Source organism: Aythya fuligula, chromosome 6, assembly GCF_009819795.1.
Source record: "Aythya fuligula isolate bAytFul2 chromosome 6, bAytFul2.pri, whole genome shotgun sequence".
NCBI lineage: Eukaryota > Metazoa > Chordata > Aves > Anseriformes > Anatidae > Aythya > Aythya fuligula.
The window spans coordinates 25,133,680-25,149,222 of record NC_045564.1 but is presented as its reverse complement, the minus strand read 5'-3'; the positions used below and the strand labels follow the sequence as shown (position 1 = coordinate 25,149,222).

The 15,543-nt window shown below is 48.1% G+C and overlaps 1 protein-coding gene across 2 annotated transcripts in view; it reads left to right on the top strand.

Moving 5' to 3' along the window:
• Positions 1 to 14,493, top strand: part of SLC15A2 (solute carrier family 15 member 2) — a 50,403-nt gene extending 35,910 nt beyond the window's left edge. For both annotated transcript variants that reach the window (XM_032189581.1, XM_032189580.1), the window contains 3 exons: positions 137 to 241; positions 753 to 939; positions 14,434 to 14,493. In XM_032189581.1, the coding sequence (XP_032045472.1) occupies positions 137 to 241; positions 753 to 929 (282 nt within the window). In that variant the 3' untranslated portion in view covers positions 930 to 939; positions 14,434 to 14,493. The remainder of the gene's footprint in view (positions 1 to 136; positions 242 to 752; positions 940 to 14,433) is intronic.
• Positions 14,494 to 15,543: the final 1,050 nt, after the last annotated feature.

Below are 15,543 nucleotides of genomic sequence, written 5' to 3'. Positions count from 1 at the left end.
AAATTCCACCATCTCCTCCTAGGCTGGGTCCAGGGATGCTTGTACCTGCCAGGACATCACAGGGAGGGGTGGTGGGTGAACTGGACGTGGGGGCAGAGCACTGCAGGCACTGACCAGACCCTTCTCCTCTTTTCAGTCTCCAGCCAGCATGAAGTCAGTACTGCAGGCAGGCTGGCTGCTCACGGTGGCTGTTGGGAATACCTTTGTGCTCATCGTTGCCCAGGCTGCACCAATGGCACAGGTATGGTTCGGCGCTTTCAACAGAGCCAATGCTTTAAAACAGGCTCTGGGTGGTGCTTCTGGATGCCTGTGCTCTGGAGACACAGCTTCTCTGCCCAGCCCTGGGCTCCTGCATGGGGTGCTGGCACTCTGCACCAGCTTCTTTCCAGCCAGGGCTCTGGCTGGAAATTTCAGCCAGGAAATTTCTTCTCCCAAAGTCATCCTGTGGGCAAAAAGCCCAGGTAGGTGTACTCCAGTCAGGGCAGACTTGTAAGGAAAGGTTTAATGATGCTAGCCCAATGTTACCAGTCTCTTTCAAGGTATAGTGCATATATTAATCATTACATTGTGTCTACATGGCATACCAGAGAACAGGATGAGAAAGCTTCTACCCTGTGAGCAGTCTTGGATGCTGGGAATTAACTTTAACCTAGTGCTTTGAGAAGCACTTGGAAGTGCAAAGATACCCTCTGGACTGGGGGTCTGGGATCTCCTGATCTGATTTTTTTTTTTTCCCCTCTTTTTCTTCCCAGTGGGCTGAATTTGTCTTGTTCACTGTTCTACTCTTTGCTGTGTGCATTATTTTCTCCATCATGGGATATTTCTATGTCAGCGTGGATCCAGAGGACCTACGAGAAAAGGAAGAGAAGACAGAGACCCCAAGCAGAGGAAACATGATTAGTCTCGTTACTCAGAAAACAAAGCTCTAACACATCATGGGTTGGGATCTTTTTTTTTTCTTTATTTTTTTTTTTTTAACTGGGTAGGTGGTAGGGTGAAAGAAAAATGGGGACCATGTTATTTTATTTTATAGCACTGCAGTCTTTATTACTCAAAATGTAGCCACCATCTAAATGGGACAAAATAGCCCTCCATATAAACAGTAGGGGTCCTGAAATCAGAGCAAAATTCCCTGGGAAAGCTCATCTGGTGTTAAATGCGCTTATAAGTAAATACAGTGTAATTTAGAACCTGCCCATCTTCCTAAGCAAGGGATGCTTTCCTATGATTTTGATTTAAACATATATTTAGGGCAGCAGGGAGGGAAGGGTGGAGGGCATGCCAGATGACAGCAAAAGCTGCAGATGTTGGGGGAAAAGGATGAAAACTCAGTCTAGGAATCAGGAAATAATAGATGTTAGAGATTATGAAAGATTTTTTTTTTTTTTTAATGCAATCATCACGGACTGGAAGAGTTACAATCCCAAAAGGTTTCATCATGTAACTCTCCTTATGAGTATTTCACCCCATTATTGCAAATTATGAATGGCCCTGATTTATGACTTTCAGCTCCAGGCCCAGAAGTAATAACAGGGAATTAAATGCTGCAGGCTCAAATATTCCCCAAACACTACTGAACAAGATATGCATGCTACCATCTCTCTGATACACGCTTTTTCTTAGAAGTTTGCACTGGCTGATAGTATTCTTTGATTAGACATGATTAGAGAATTGGTTTACACTTTTTTACTTCAGGAATCCAGGCGGTTATTTGCCATCTTAAGCTTATATTGGACATTTCCTTTAACAGTACCTGCCACTGCAAGGTAGGGTATGGCTGTTTTCTCATCTCATGCTTCAGTTATTCCCCACTGGGAGACACACTGCAGCAGTTTCTATAAAATCCCAGGTATCCCGCAGTGACTTAAACAAGGATGCACTTTATCATTTTTTTTTTTTCAGTCTACAAAATGAGACCATGGCATATGAGATTTTTCTTTTTCCTACCTGATTTTCTGTCTCTCTACCAAACTCTGGATGTAGGTATTTTAGCAGAACTGTGATATAACTGTCTGATTTTCCTTCCTTACATGAAGCTGTGATTGTTGTTGTTCTGCATTAGAACTATTTCAACCATTGCTGATGTAGTAAAACTCCCAAGCCAGTCCCTGCCTTCCTCTGCCACTCCAAGGCTGCAGTTGGGCCAGGTATGACTTACTTTACAAAAGGGCTGTCAATAGGATTTTCAGGTTCACAGAGAATAGATTTTTGATGATACTTTCCTCTTCCAACTTGGCATTGGTTATATCATGAAATACATGTTTAATTTCACTCCTGTTCAGGGTGGTGCTAGGGAATATGCTTAACTTGTCATCTCTGGTACTTTAATGTGCTGCTGTCTGTGTGTTCATCAATAAGACCGAGAAAACCCCACGTTTTGGTTTGCACCTGGAAGACTCTCAGCCTCAGATTGCTTCCTTTGCTTACCGTCCTAAATGGCCATGAGCTTGCACTACGATTTCTGCATCAGCTCCTGCCTGCTGTGAAATAACATCTGGGTCTTGCGCCAGAGGGGGGCCGTTGTCATTTATCTGAGACAACAGGCTGCGGGTGTGCGCACAGAAACGCTTAATGTGGTTCGGTCGATGCAGAGCCATTTATTAAGCTGTGGTAGCTGGAACCGGGCAGCTGAACCCTGCGACTCAGTGGGGAATGAAGGGCACTGAAAGCCATCTATTAGGCCATCTGACCTGCGCCTCAGAAGCCAAGCGAGGATTATTCCCTCTGCTCCTTTCTGATATTGTTCTCTTGCCATGAATCTTTGTGTGTGTTCTTTCTCCTCCAGGCATTGTTTTTTTCCAAACCCTGTTTTATGACACACTGAGAATCAGCTCAGAGGCTGCTGAATCACTCTGCTATGATGCTGTTTGACTGGCTTCCAATTTGAAGCGCTAATAGAAAGCATTTCTTCCCCCCCCTTCCCTCTGCAAACAGAACAGAAAACCCCAAACTGAAGGAATGGACAGGCTCCAGTAGCACTGAACAGCCACGATTTAGAATTATTGGAGCATTTAATTTTTTATAATCCTTGAATTTGGAAGTGTGCTTGGCTTCGAGGGCATATGTGGTGAAAAGACAACTGAAAATTATTGGAGCACTTTCCTTGGGCAGCACTTGGTACATCGCAGCTCAGAGTGGCATGAGGAAAAGCAAGGTGCTCAAAGGATGTGATCTTTAAGACTGCATGGGCTCAAAAACCTCTTGACTTTTATGTTTTATTTCCTTACTGGCGACATTACCAGAAGCTGTCACACACTCTGAGCTTAATTTAAAGGAATCATTCCAAACTCGTAAAAGATACATTTAGGATGTCATCTGTATCTGCTTTTTAGGCTCATGATGCCAAATTGTCCCTTTCCAAACATCTCTGTGTTCCAAACCATCGCCATAATGCTGGGGGGGAGAAAAATTGCAGTTCACAGTAGGGAAGGTTACGAGCAGGAAGCCAATGCTGTAAATAAAGTGCTAACATGAGGCTGGGGGCTGCTGCTGCTGCAGCCCCTCCGGGGAATCTTTTGCCCGAGGAAGTGAAAGGCTCTGCTCATGTTTCTCCTCCAGCTGATGCGGTTACTCCTTCCCCACCTGTGGGAGGTCAGCTCCCCTCCGATCCAGCTGCTCGGTTGCTGGCAGGGCCGTTCCTCACTGCCTCTGCTGCAGCTGTAGAGCTTTGCTGGCTGGACCCATTGATCTGAAACACACCAGCAGTTTGGAGGGATTTTCCCTGGGCGTGCCAGCAAGGACCAGGCTGGGGGCTGTAAGGAAGAGCTGCCCCTGCGTTAGCTGTGGAAGGTTGCAAAATGGCATGTTCAGCATAGCACTTCTATCTTAGATCCATCCTAGGAGCCCTTCCATCACCTTCAAATGGACTCAGGGCAGTATCGAAGATTTGGGGCCTGATTCTGTGCGGTATTGAGGTCTCTGGGTTCTTCTTATGCACAGAGAGCCCAGACACAGGGCCACGCTCGGTGTTTAACACCCAGTTTTAGAAAATTATTACTTCTACTGATCCTCAGAATTTGGATCAGAGGGGGAAGCCCAAACTGTGATTGTATGTGTAAAGCTGGGTGAACCCCTGAGGGGAACTAGCATCCTGCTGCCTGGCCAGCCCTGCCTGTCACCAAAGGGACTCCCAGCTGCTGGGGGAGTTTGCCCTGCAGCTGATCAGGGGAAGCTCACGCTAGCTGTTTCGGAGGCTGACCTGCAGAAATGATCATCTCCAGCTAAGGGACGGTAATGAGCTGATGAGGACCTCTTAGCACAGCGCTGCACAAGCCTGCGCGGAGATTGCAGGGGTTTGCTCCGCTGTGGAGGTGTGTACATGTGTGTTTGTTTCTCTGAAGGACACGCTCTGATCAAGTTTTCTTTTAGTGCAGCAAACTTCCCTCCAATTGCACTCCAACATGTTTTTCCCCTTAGCAGTTTTTAAGTGTGGCCTGCATTACTTCCTTCCAGTTTTGCATGAGATAAGCATAAAAATGAGATTTAAACCTCAGCAAAACAACTTCTTGGCTATGAGCCCCTTAAATTTACCTCTTCTTTCTGAGGCACCAGGGCACCGTTAGGTAGCAAGCTGCTCTGTGCAGCTCAAGGGGCTTGCAGCTCTCTTCTTCCCTTTCCCCATAGTCCCCTTATTCCAGAAGTTGTGCTTCATTTGTGATTTATTTTTTTAAGGCAAAAAGAAGCATCACTTACACCAGGAAGTAACTTCTTTCATTAGTCTGAGTCCACTCACATTTTCAGGATCTGGCTCTCTTACCAGGGTGATGCAAATGCTGGTTCATTTCTGCCTGGTCTGCCCTAGACGGGGATGGTAACCAGCAGGTTTAGTTAGGGCCACACGCAGAGGAATCATCTCCTCTCCTCTCTGTGCTGAATTTCTTTTCCTAGCCACAAGAAACATTTTCTAGCAACAGCAGCTTAAACCTGGGAGTTCAGCTTCGTGGCAAATACCACAGCTGCTGACTTTTGGATGGTACCAGGCTCTGCATTTTGTTAGCATGTATTATTGTGATACGACTTAAACAACAGCATTTAAGAAACGTTTCTGGTTCCAGTTGGCTGTACTCTAGTCCTTCATGTCAACACGTGTGATAAACCTGTCACATATGAGGAGATGTTGTGAGGCCCTTGGGTTTCCTGAGCAATTTAGGATTAAAAAAAAAAAAAAAAAAAAAAAAAGCAAAATCAGTGAGGCTGCCTAAGTCCGAGCTGTGGCATTGCTTCCCTGGGGCTTTGTAAGGCATGCTACCCATGGGCTTTGTAAGGCTTTTCCATCTCTTGCAAAGTGCTTCCCAGAAAGACAGAAATGGGGGATCCTTAAACTTTTTGCCCGAAGGAGGGCTCATTCCATGTTACAGAAATTGCATGAAGGAAAATAATTGTTTCACTTAAAGCTTCTCCTTCCCTGCCATCCCAGGTGGTCAATAATGAAGCAAACAGGCTGTCTCTTAATGTGCTTTGGATCAAGCAGCTGCTGCATCTCCTCAAGCTCTTTCCATGCTGTGTTTCACTAGAAGATCTACATTAGCCTGCCTTGAGTATCTGTAGACCAGAAGATTGCCAGGATGTGGAGCAGCCACGCCACAGGTTCCCACTGCCAGTTGATCAACTCTGATCTCTGGGTTTTTAACGAGTAGTTTTAGCAGCTATCCTGCAGGGCTCAGCCAGAACTGACCTAAATTTAGGGTAGAACTTAGGACCCCAGAGACTCTTAATCAACAAGGTAAACAACAAAACTCTCAAAAACACTGGTTTAATGTTTAATTAAAATTGCAATATGCTTGCAGAAAGTCAAAACCCAAAGCAGAAGGTAGCAATTCAATCTGAGCAATGACGAGCTGCAGCTGGAATCCAGCAGGGTGGCAACTGGCAGCCCAGCTGAAGGCACAAAAATTGAGCTAACATCACTTTTTAGATACATTTTCTTTCTTGTTGCATATGCAGCTCAGTCTGTTCGACCTGTCCTGTTTGACGTACCCATGTGTGTAAGGAAAAGGAGCCAAAGTGACCTGCAGAAAAGGGTTGTCCTGTGTCATGCTGCCCACGGGGCTGAGGCCAGAAAAGCTTCTCACCCGTGGCACCACCGTGTCTGGGCAGGAACCACGCAGAGCCAAGTATCTGGGTGCTAACAGGGCATCTACCCTCAGTTGCTTTTGGCTCTGGCCTCTTGTGAGAACCTCATGTGGCCCTACACATCTTGTGGAGGCAGATAATTCAGAAGCATACGTTATTTATGGTCAGGCTGCTCTTTCCAGCCTCCCACACTTGCTGGAGACCCTGGAGCTGCAGAGCAGAGCTGCTCCTCCTGGCACAGGGACCCGGGCCAGCCCTGCCTGTCCATGGTGGGCACTTTCTCTTCCTTCTTCTTCCAGCTCATGGGTGACAGGCATCTCCCAGACCTTGCCACATCATGTGCAATGCTAAAAGCACATGTGTACTGTATGTACGGTGCTGGGCGCTTTTCGCTGCCTGCCTGGCTTGCAGGTGCTTTCAGCAGGACCTTTGCAGGCACCAGGCAGCCAGAGCAATGTTTGCATTTCACCCTTTGCTGGCTGCTGGCTGTGGCTTTTCTTTTGGAGCTCATGTCTCTGTTTTTCTTCTGTTTTCCCCCCAAAGGTTGTTCTGAGCACCTGCACTCTCTGCGTGAAATAAATAAATGGCCCTGCCTGTTTGCTGTCAGATGGCCCATCCATCTTTGGTGGAGCCGTGAGGAATCCCCCAGAGCTAACGGTGCCAGTAGAGTCCTTTGTATCCCCACCGGGGGGACTTTCTTGGCCCTTTTTTGCACCACCCGTCTGTACATGCTGGTTGAAACCCCCGGGTTGTGCTTGCTTTCTCTCAGCCCGCAGCGCTCCTCGAGCTGCTGTAATGCAGGCTCCGAGTTCCCTCTTCTGTCGGAGCTGAAAACTATTAAACGCCACCGAGTGCCTCACAACCAGCTGGATTTGTGCAGCAAAGGCTCTGATGTCAGGCTGCTCTCCCCAGAGCTCCTTCCTTCCCCTGGCTCTGCGTTTCCTTGCTCTCCTTGGACTCATCCTCTCCTTGCTGAGTCTCACAGTAGCAATAACTCACTCCACAGGAGCTTCTGCCTCCAAATTTTTTTGACCAGTCTCATGATATTATTCATGGTGACACCCACCACAGGGTTTATCTTGCCTCTTCAGTCTCCAGAGTTGTTCCAGGTTTCTGCTATGATTTCTCTTCCTTTCTCTCTTGCCAATTTTGTTTCCCTTGCTGTGGCTTCCCATTAGCAATGCTGTGCTTGGAGGCCAAGTGCCCTTCATGCCGCAGATCTGCAGGCAAAGTAAACTCAGCAAATCATTAGGGCAGGCTTTGACGGCTGCTATCTTCATCAAAGACTGAGATTAAATGAGGCCCCTTTGATAAACTGATCTGATGGGCCAATTTGGCTTGCACACGTGGTACTATGGGCCTCATGGGGCTTGCGATTAAAAGACATAAGAAAATGCAATTATTTAGAGAGCTACGGGGAGAAGTCTGCAACTCACTGGTCTCTTCTTTGTCAGAACAAAAGAGGAGCCTAATTCTGCAGGGTGGCAGGCAGCCCCAGGAGGTGTCGGAGACCACCTAATTGTGGGGGGAGGCGAGGGCACGTTGGTCTCCTGCAGGTTTTGATGCATGTGGTGACGCTGCGGGTGAGATGCCACTCCGACCATTTCAGTCCCCAAGGCACTTGCCCCAGGAATGAAACCTTGTCCCCTTTCACCTAGGTGGCTGCTTTTTCTCCTTCTACAGTCTCTCTCTCTCTCTTTTTTTTTTTTTTTTTTCTTTTTCTTTTTTTTTTTTTTTTCCCTGTCTAAACTGTGGCTGTCTTTGATTGCAGCAAGATAGATTTTGTCTGGGTTTCTTTGCCGGACTCTAATCAAATCCTGACCTGCACCGGGAGCTCAGCGCAATCTGGCTGACTTCCTGCATCAAGCCCTCAAGCCTGGGGCTGGATCCTGACCCACTAGGAAAAGCTCTGTTAGCTTAGGCTCTGAATCAAACCCTGAAGATGAGAAATGTCTGGCTGGACACAAATAAAATTTCCTTTTTTTTTTTTTTTTCTTTTTTTTCTTTTTTTTCTTTCAGGTACTGAGTCAGAGCTGGATAGCATATGCAATTGCAGTAGGGTTATTCTTTTGTCTTCCTTTTCCTTTTCTTTTTTCTTTTTCCTTTTCCTCTTCCTTTTCATTTTCCCTTTCCTCTTCCTTTTCATTTTCCCTTTCCTTTTTTCTCCTTTCCTTTTCCTATTTCTATTTTTTCTTTCTTTCTTTCTTTCTTTCTTTCTTTCTTTCTTTCTTTCTTTCTTTCTTTCTTTCTTTCTTTCTTTCTTTCTTTCGATCATTCATGCTGCATTTTTATTTAGAATACATCCAAATTAGAATTTAGAATACATCCAAATAGCTTGAGCTCAAATTGATCTTGTTTTTCAGCCAGAAAGCTTGTTTTTCATCTATTATAATAATAAATGCGCTATTGATAACAGTTTAGGTGCAATTCAGCAAAGCTTTGCAGTGTGCACCAGCTCTGGAGGGCCAACATTTTCTTATTATCCATTATTGATATGACACTTTGCAAATATTTTACAAACAAATTAAGAGGTTTTCCTTGTGCCCCTCTTAGTTTGCAATCTCAGTCTTTTTGACAGCTGAAGTCAGTATTAATGGTGACCTTGTTTAAAGCAGTTGTTCATTAGCAAGTTTCTTCTCTGAACCTACAAGCACAGTAAGAGAACTTGTGCTGGCACTTTCAATTACATCCCATCCTCGAAGCAATTTTTTTTAGCTTTATTCTATCCAATTCTCCTAAGCAGAAATCGGATTTGCTTGGTAAAGTGCTTAGACCTGTTATTCATTTATTCATTTAAGTAGTCATTTTAAATATAGAAGCTTAACATGAAGTGCTGGCAAAAGGAGCTCTTTTTCTCTCTGTCGTGGGCTTGCTGGGCCTGCTCAGCCTGCGAGTGCTTTATGAGGCAGGTCCTGTCTGAGCTCAAGCATGGGAGCAAGGAGACAACCCTGAGCCTCTCTAGAAAGGAGAGATCCAGAAGGAGGTGCTTGGGCCTGGTCCTCACCACGGGTCCTCACACCTCCCTGGGGAAGGCTGTTGTGCAGTAGTTGTCTGCAGGGGATGCAAGGAGGGTGCTGCACCGCGTGGGAAAGCCCCGTGCTTCCCCCTGGGTTTGTTTAACCAGCGGGGAAGCTGTCACGGAGACAGGGGCATCTTCCCAGGGAAGGGAGCAGCAGAATAGAGGCTCAGAGAAAGCAGGAAACAGCCCCTTTGGGGCACGTGCTGGGCGCTGGGCCAGGCGCTGGGCACCGCGCCATTGCTGCCCTGCGGCTCCTGGCCGTGGGCTTCGCGTGCACAATGCAGGAGTTCAGTGGTGTGCAAGCCAGGCGCTGGAGATGAGGAGCGAGTTTGTTCTCCAGAAGAATCACCTTTTGTTAGCGGAAAATCTGTGAATTGGGTTCCCCAAGGGAATAGTGTTTGAAAAGATGATTAAAAGATAACACTTTTGAGGGTTTTTCTTTTTGTGTGTGTGTGTGAGTGTTTTTCTTTTTCTTTTTCTTTTTTTTCTCTTTTGAGTTTGGAAGCTGGATGCCACACATAGGTTTCTCCACACCCGACCTGGAAAGAATATGTTTGTTTTAATGCAGCAAAACCCTAGAGTCCCCTTAAAAGAGGAGCCCCCGGGAGCTGTGAAATGCCAAACGTCACACCAGCAAAAATGTCTGAAGTTGGCAACTCCAAGCATAGCACATCACATTGGCCTTAAGTGGAAAAAAAATAATAAAAAAGCCAAATCAAACAAGACTTGATGGAAGAGAATAAAAACAGGCAAGCACCACAGCTTGGCTCGAAATAATCTGTTAATAGAGGGAGTATTTTTTCATTACTTTTTATCTGATAAGCAGTTAAACCACAGGCTCAGGTTGAGCACAGCCCCTGAGAGCTCTCTGCTAAGTGCCCGTCCCCCTGCGCAGGGTATATTGCATCGCTCGCTTCCTCTGGATGTAGTGGCGTGCTTCAGCGTGTCTCCACACATGTTCTCAGTCCTGGAACAAGCCCCACTGCATGGGTAGTTCAGCCTGATGTTTAAGCCTTCATCTTGCTTCTTTTTAAGGCTTACTTAACACTTTATGAGTTGGCATTCCCAAGCTTCTCCCAGCTTGGGAATACAGCTTTGGATGTGGTGTATTCCTTAACCCGCCTCTTCTGCCATGGGGGGTTAAAGCTTTGAGAGAAAACAGCCTGGTGTGCAGGTCTGGGAGGTGCAGCTTCCAGCTGGACAAACCAAGGATAAACCAGCTCCCACTACCTGCTTTGCTTGCACCGACTGCTGTGTATCACATATCAAACCAGCCACAAGGAACCAAACTATTCAGCTGCTTTCTCATAATCATTAATTACAAAGATACCATCACTCATGTTTGTCAACTATGAACCATCCTGTGATAATTGATTTATTTTCTTTCAGTTCGGGGAGTTGTAATGCTGAAGCTGCAAACAGTGCTGGCAACAGATGCTGGCAGGGGCCCAATCCTGCGGGCCTGAGCAGGTGAAATCTCCCTTTTGTCCCATGAGACCAGTGCCAGGCCCAGGTCCCCATCCTCTTGGCCACCCTACCTGCTCTCTGGGAAAAGCCCCAAAGCCAAATGTGCTTACATTGGTCCAGCAGAAGGTCAGGCAAGTGTTTGATGCTCTGACAGTCAACTTAGGGAAAAGTTCTCATGTGAGGAAGGTGTCACCCCAAGAGCTACCTCTGGCATCTTGAATGCCCCAAAATTTTGCTGGGATCCATCAGTTCTGGGTACTAATTTCCCCTGTCCCCCTCTCCCACCTCCAACACGTTTATGGGCAGTGACGGGGGCTGTTTTCCCCCTTCCTAGAGCAATGGCAGCAGGGATGGGGAAATCCCCATCCATACTTCTCCTGGCCTGCCCCAGTTCACCCTGCTGGCACTGGGCCCTCCTTACACATCTCCACCCTTTCCTGTTGCTGGGAAGGACAGCAAAATGGGGCAGGAGAGGAAAAGCCCTCCAAAGTTGCTCTCCCACCAGGGTCACCTGCTGCCCAAGCTGGTCTGGAGCCTGAATTACAGACAGGACTCACTAATGGAGCATCTGGGACGGTCTTGCACTATTTTCCCCCATAACTGCTTTCTGGACAGATGCCTCCCAGCTGGTCGGTCTCTTCAGATGTGCACGTGTCCATGCGTGTGATCAGATCACTGATAGATGCTTCGCAGCCATCTGGATGTAGGGGAGAAATGACAAATCTCGCCCCCCCCCCTCCACCGCCAGCCATACCTTCCATGAGATATTGATGAATGGGATCTTTATTGGCTGCTGGGCTAATTAAATAAAAGTTGCATCAGCTTCTAGCTGACAGGCTCTAATTGCTTCTGAGCAGATTTTGAGAGGACCAGATGAATAGGAAAATAAAAGGAAACAGTGTGGATCGGATCCAAGGAGGTCTCTGTTTCTGACGGGCTAGGAGTTTGTCCCACCTTTCCCAGGGGCCTCCTGAACTGTGTGACAAAAACCACATTTAAGGCAGATAACAAGAAGGGGAAATCAGAAGCCTGGTTTTAGCTAAGAATTTCAGAAGCCTTGTCTTCGGCCCAGTCTCTATCTTTGGCCTGGAGCAGCCAGAGCCCCCTGCTCTGTGCTCCTGCCACAGGCCTGTCAGAGATTTTTTTAAACTCCTGTTGCCTTCAAGTTGAGTTACAGGTGCCCAAACACAGTCAGGGAACCAGGAGCCCTGCTGAGGGCTTAGGAGAAGGATGCTCAGCACCAAGGCTGTTGGGGTTTCAAGCCCATCCCTTTGCAGGGGAGAGGTGCTGGGTGTGAGCCAGCTGCCAGAAAGGGGCACAAAGCCCTCGTGGCCTCCTGCTGCTGCTTCCCTAGGAGGGGCAGGGCCTGGCTCTGACTTGCTTCTGTCCTTCAGGTCTGAACTCCCTCAGGTGGGCCTGGATGGTTTGAGGGCCACCTGCAGGATTTGTGGGGTGCCCAGGTTTCGGGTGGGCCCGGGACAGGGCCAGACCTGGTACCCAGCAGGTCCTGGCATGGACACATGCTCTGGAATGGGTGGAGAAGCTCAGAGACTTCAGCGGCATCGTGTGCTCTAGGGGCTAGATCTGGGTACATCCACTCTTACAGGCTTGTCTCATGTTTAATTTACGGGCTGATTAATGAGTTCTTAGCATACAATGCATTTAATTCCATTTCGGCCTGATTTATGGTGTGATGTGAACTGCATGTGAAGTTTTTAATTCAGTAGGTGGTGACTCTGATTCAGTATATGGAGTGTGACAGAAGAGGTGATGGATTTGGTTCCAAAGCCATGCATCAAGTTCAGTGTGAAGTGCATCAAATCTATCACACAGTACGTCAGCTTCGGTGCATGACACCCCGGTGCTGGCCATGCCACGCCAGTAAGTGGGACCCTGTCCCCGCATCACCAGTGTCCCTCCACCTTCCAGGAGGGACATCGCCCTTGCTGGTGGTCTTATCTTCGACCTTGCAGGATGTGAAGAAAGCCAGCAAAATGGCCCATCAGGGGCTGGTCTGAATATTTGTCTTCATTCACATGTGTCCCAGCCCCTTGCACACTTTCGTAATGCCAGCACGGCTGAATCCGGTCCTGGCACAGGGAGTGTGGCGAGTCGCTAATGTGGCTGAGAAGGACGTGAGGGGGCTGGTGAAGGGATGTGGTGCCAGGCTGAGCAGCAAGGAATCACTTCTCTCTTCTCCTCCCCCTGCCATGGCTGGCAAGCTGCCATCTGCACCCTGTCCTCACCAGGGCCCCAGTGTATGGGGGGTGGGTGCGGATGTGCCAGCCCTGGCCGCTGCCACACCTAATGCACAAGGTTGGCTGGAAAACCTGCCAGCAAAATGTTCCACTTTTTTTCTCAGAGAAGAAATAGAAAACTTGTATTGGAGAGAAACAAAGCCCTGAGGCAGAAAACTGATGGCTGAAAAACTTTGTCTTCAGACATGATAAAGGGCTGCGGCTGTCGGGGTAAAAAAGGGGAGGATGTTTTCCATCAGCCCTGTTAATCTGATCTGTCCCTGCATGCGGTCCTTTTGGGGGCAGCTAAAATAAAGCAGATCCCCAAGTGCTGATCAGCCAAACCCTGCTGCCATTTCCAGCAGGGTCTCTGAGCCGTGGGGAGAGGCAGGGAGGGCTCTCGTGTGCCTTGTCCCCCAGAGAAGGGTGCTGAGCACCAAGGATGGGTTCGGCCCATGCTCCAGGCTCCCCAGACCTCTGCAGCAAATGCATCACTGCTGGCACCTGCAGCAGGGCAGCTTCAACCCTGGTCTCCAACCCTCCAAAAGGTTTAAATAAACCACTCAGCCATGCTTTTCATTTTGGCACCACCTTGCAAACAACTTCATTAATGAAATGCTGGGTTTGGGGAGCCCCTGTGTCCACTCCTCCATCCCTCAGTGCCTCAGGGAGGATGCTCCTGCCCTGCTGTGCCCCGTCCCGGGCACCAAATGATAGTGGGAACCCTCCCAGTGTGTTCCCATGTGGAGAGCCTCAGTGGCCGAGTCTGCTGGCAGCCGAGGTGGGGATGCCGTTCTCTGCCCTGCTGCCCAGTGCAAATGCCCTGCAGAGCTCCACGGCTGCCAGGAAACATCTCAATTGTGGAGAAAAGCATTCATTTTGTTTCTCCCTTTCTTTGCTTTGCGTGGGAGACAAGGCTGCTGGTTTATGATGTTGAACAAGCATTTTAGCTGAGTGCAGTGGGCCCCATAAATCAGTTGCTCCCTCCGGAGCAGCAGCCAGCAGCAGGAGCCAGCAGCTGCATGGTACCTCCTGGCTTGTCCTGCGGGGACCCTGGCCTGAGTCTCAGCACGGGACACCTGGCCTTACAGACAGAGGCAGCCCCAGCAGATGTGCACTCCATCCATCCATCCATCCATCCATCCATCCATCCATCCATCCATCCATCCATCCATCCATCCATCCTCCCACCCACCACCTTTTATTTACACTGCAGGCTCCTGGCACAGGAACTCTCTCTTTTCTCTCCCAGTCCCTGAGTGACAGGTTCTTTCTGACCTGCAGATACACACAAACCCAATTTCTGTCCATGAACACAAGGATGTGGCTGAGCTAATGTTCCTCCAAGCTGTGTGAGTTCTTATTTTTATTTTTAACTGCAGTCTTGGATTCCTTCTGGCTGCAAAGAGTTTTTTTTTTGTTGTTGTCGTTGTTTTTCCCTTGTGTCCATATGACCACTCAGTGGGGCGGACATCACCAATGGGGTTCCTGTATCCTCCTGCTCCTGGGGACTCATCACACCTCTCATGATCAGATGGTCACTCTTGTGGTTGGATTTCCTGGGGGATGTTTGAGACTGTAGGATTTGCACTGCTTTGTCTCATATTCCCACACTGCTTTTTTTTTTTTTTTCCACAGGAAAGAGGAAAATGTGCTCTGAGGCCTCTGGGTGAAATCCATCCCCTGCAAGCAGAGTGCAATGTACCCGCAGCTGGACGTGGCCCTTCCTGATGGTTGGCACATTTTCTGTGTAGACAGAGCTAACCTTAGCTGGCCTCATGTGTAAAATGTCCTGTTCACATCAGAGGATGTTTCAGTTAACTGGTAATCCACACTGATGAGATTTCTATGGACTATAAGACCCGGGAGGCTCGAGAATATCTGAGCACATTTCTGCCTTTGGCACGGTGCATTCACAGATAGCTCAGATCCAGGCTGATATCAGTGCCTCTGCTTTAAAAGGATTTAAGTTATAAAATTTGGGCAGTTCTTTGCTTGTTTTGAATCCGCCTGGAAATCAGCAGGCTCCCTGATTCCCACCACCAGCATCTGGTGTGGTGTGGTTTTACCGTTCAGGTTGCAAACAGAATTGAAATTTCCAGACATATGGTGCTTGGCTCGCGAGTGGTAATTGCATCAACTTAGGATCAATGGAGCGGAATAATATCTGCCCACTAATAACGGCTTAATAAAATTAATAGCATCGGCCCAGCCATGAATTACTTTAAAATAGGGGTTGTATGGTAGTAATGTAAACAAGCATTGATTTTTCTTGGGAAAGTGGAGTGCTGTAAATGAGATACGAGTCTCTGCAGCATGGAGTGGGTCCCAGATGATGCATGAAATTTTGCAGGTTTCTCAGAAGGTGGTGGAGAGGGGAGAGGTGCAGGGGTCCCCATGGCACAGTGGCAGAGAGGTCAAGGCAGTGAGACTGTGCTCAGAGCTGCCTGGTGCTCACTGCTGCTGCCATCCAGCCTGACCCAATTAACCACAGATTAACACCAGACAGGTGTTAATCTGACCAGACAGCACATTGGGACTGTTAATTGAAATGGCACGAAAAAAGTGACCTGCAGCCACATCATTGCTTGGTGCTGCCAGCCCCCCAGCCATGTGCCCTATGGCCCTGGGAAGTCGCACTCAACCCAAAATGCCCAAATCCTGGGTTTTTGGCAGCTGTGTGGCTGACATCCATGTGTCTCTGCTCCTTGCAGGGTTGTGTGGCTGCAGGTATTGTTCTCGGCCCAG